General features: G+C 40.8%; 1 protein-coding gene across 2 annotated transcripts in view; it reads left to right on the top strand.

Annotated features, from left to right (window-relative positions):
- pof1b (POF1B actin binding protein) overlaps nt 1–1,995 on the top strand; it is a 39,230-nt gene extending 37,235 nt beyond the window's left edge. Inside the window, exon 12 of one of the 2 annotated variants that reach the window (XM_063202952.1) lies at nt 212–1,995. In XM_063202952.1, coding sequence (XP_063059022.1) covers nt 212–232 — 21 coding nt within the window. In that variant the 3' untranslated portion in view covers nt 233–1,995. The remainder of the gene's footprint in view (nt 1–211) is intronic. The other variant, XM_063202953.1, reaches the window with a different exon arrangement.
- The last annotated feature ends 309 nt before the right edge of the window (nt 1,996–2,304 follow it).

The raw sequence follows: 2,304 nt of genomic DNA, 5'->3' as shown, positions 1-2,304 counted from the left end.
CATGCCTCACCTCAGCCATTACACCCATGCCTCAGCCATTACACCCATGCTTTAGCTATTACCACCCGTGGTGTGGAGATGTATCGAGTGCCTATCAGCTAGCCAGCGAGGCAGCATCAGGGATGAATAGACTACAATAGTCGGCTGTTGTGTTGCACTCACTCGGCTCAGTGATACATGTGTGTATTTCTGTTCTGCTTTTCCTGGACAGGAAATCTTTACCACCCCTTAAAGAACAAAAACAAAACAAAACTGCTTCTTCTCTGACAGGAATGAATGACATGAAGACCCCTGGAGTCGTTTGCTCTCTCTCTCTCTCTCTCTGTCTCTCTGTCTGTCTCTCTCTCCCTGTCTGCCTCTCTCTCTCTCTCTCTTTTCCCCCAACCCCCTACTCCACCTCTCCTTCCTTACCCTGCACAGCATGCTACTTCTCACCTCTCTCTTGCTCTCACTCTCACTCTCTTCCTCTGGGGCTAAGGCAGGGTGATGGTGGTGGTATTTGGGAAACGCTAAATATTAAACATCAAGGTTTGGATGTGGCCTGTGTTTGGGGCAGCTAAGGTGGGCATTCATGGGGATAAAAGCTTTCGTGATTCACCCAAAACTGCTAAGAACTTTTAAACGCTTAAGTCATTTTCCAATTTCAGAGCTATTGAATTCCTTTCAACAGTTCTGTAGTTTTAATGTTTTATTTTCCCACCATGACTCTGATGGCCTGAGAGACATTCCTGCGCATTGAGTACTACCAGAAATGTAAATAAGTTCTTAATGAATTAACCTTTAAGCAGTATAAAACATGGGATGCTTGCTGTCAACATGTACATTTTACTCAAGGCATCCCTTTTCTGTCAGGGGAGACAGACATGGCCAACCTGTTATGAGGAGTGGCCTTGTGGGTTTTGGGAATGGTGTAAGATTTTTTATTATTATTATTATTTGTTCGCTCTGTACAATCATGTATTTCGTCACACATCTTGGTGTGGTGCTGGCATAGTACAAAGGTCATGTGGGGTATATATTTTGCGTTGGCAGTTTGCTAAGGTCTTTTTCCTCTTGCTGTCAAACATGACATGTTGCTGGTGATGGAGCTTGCATGATGGGGAATTGTTTGATATTTTATTTATTGATGCTTTCTCACACCAGACTAAACACTTCAATTTATGTCTTGTTTGCCACCGTATGCCGTAACTCTGGCTTTCAGTTACAGTTTTGTTTTATATGCTCCTTGGTGGCTTCAGTTTGTTAATTCGACCCCACTGGCACTGCATCCTTGAACTGAGTAGAGTTTGAGTTCACTCTGTTGAAGCTGATGGGAATTTAAACAGATCATGGTTTTGTTTGAGTTCCTGGTGTGTTTTCGAGAACTGGAGGTGGGTGAATCTGGACTGGGATTTGAAGAATGTTCTTATGGTAAAGGGGGGCATTCTTCAGCTCCTAGCGCCACTTTCAGGCCAGTTCCCGAACTGCACTGCAGCTGCAAAACAGAACTGACACAAACTCTAAATCAGATGCAATACACTACTACTTTGGTTCATTTAACTAAGTTATGGTCACAACCTTTTGAAAATATCTTGGAATAATTCGATTTCAAAGTATTGTTGATCAAGTTAGGCCTATGTGAATGCAATCTGTTGCATTTCCCAGAAGTGAATAAATATTTTTGCATTTTTTTTTCACATTGCGTATGCATTCAATATTTACATATTGAACTGCAGCAGCAATTAAATATTGTGTCCAAATCTTAAAATGTAAAAAAAAAATGTACAAAACATGTACATGAGCATTATACCCCACTGCACTCAGCTGGTCGTACAGTGCCCTTCCTGAGTCTCGATCAGTTTTGAATGGCATCTGGAACATATCTGTGGGACCAATCCTGTCTCATCTCTCAAATGTATTTACTTTCAAACTGTTTAAAATTGCCCACACTGGTTTTAATGGAATAAACACAAAGGCAGACTACAGTCAATAAAGATGAGGAAAAACGGAACATTCTGCCTCAATTTAAAGGTTTAAAGGTAATTTAAACGTCGTTAGCCGTAAATGTATGTTTCTGCCAATATCATTTGTTCCTTTTTTTCTGCAAAATCTGGAGCATCAAGATTGAAGCATTGAAAATATTCGGTCCATTTTCTGTTCATGCAGACGTTTAACAAAATGCCACTTGGCCATAGAGCTGTTCTTGTGGAGCTTTGGAAGAGGCTTGGTACGTCCAACTGACAATGCAGAGTGATGTTAATTCACCTACTACACCTGGATAAACATGAAAAAGATTTTGATGAGTTTTTATTGTTAATATTTTGT

This window comes from Engraulis encrasicolus, chromosome 7 (assembly GCF_034702125.1).
Source record: "Engraulis encrasicolus isolate BLACKSEA-1 chromosome 7, IST_EnEncr_1.0, whole genome shotgun sequence".
Classification (NCBI taxonomy): Eukaryota; Metazoa; Chordata; class Actinopteri; order Clupeiformes; family Engraulidae; genus Engraulis; species Engraulis encrasicolus.
Note: the sequence above shows the minus strand (reverse complement) of the source record. Positions and strands in the feature narration are given on the sequence as shown.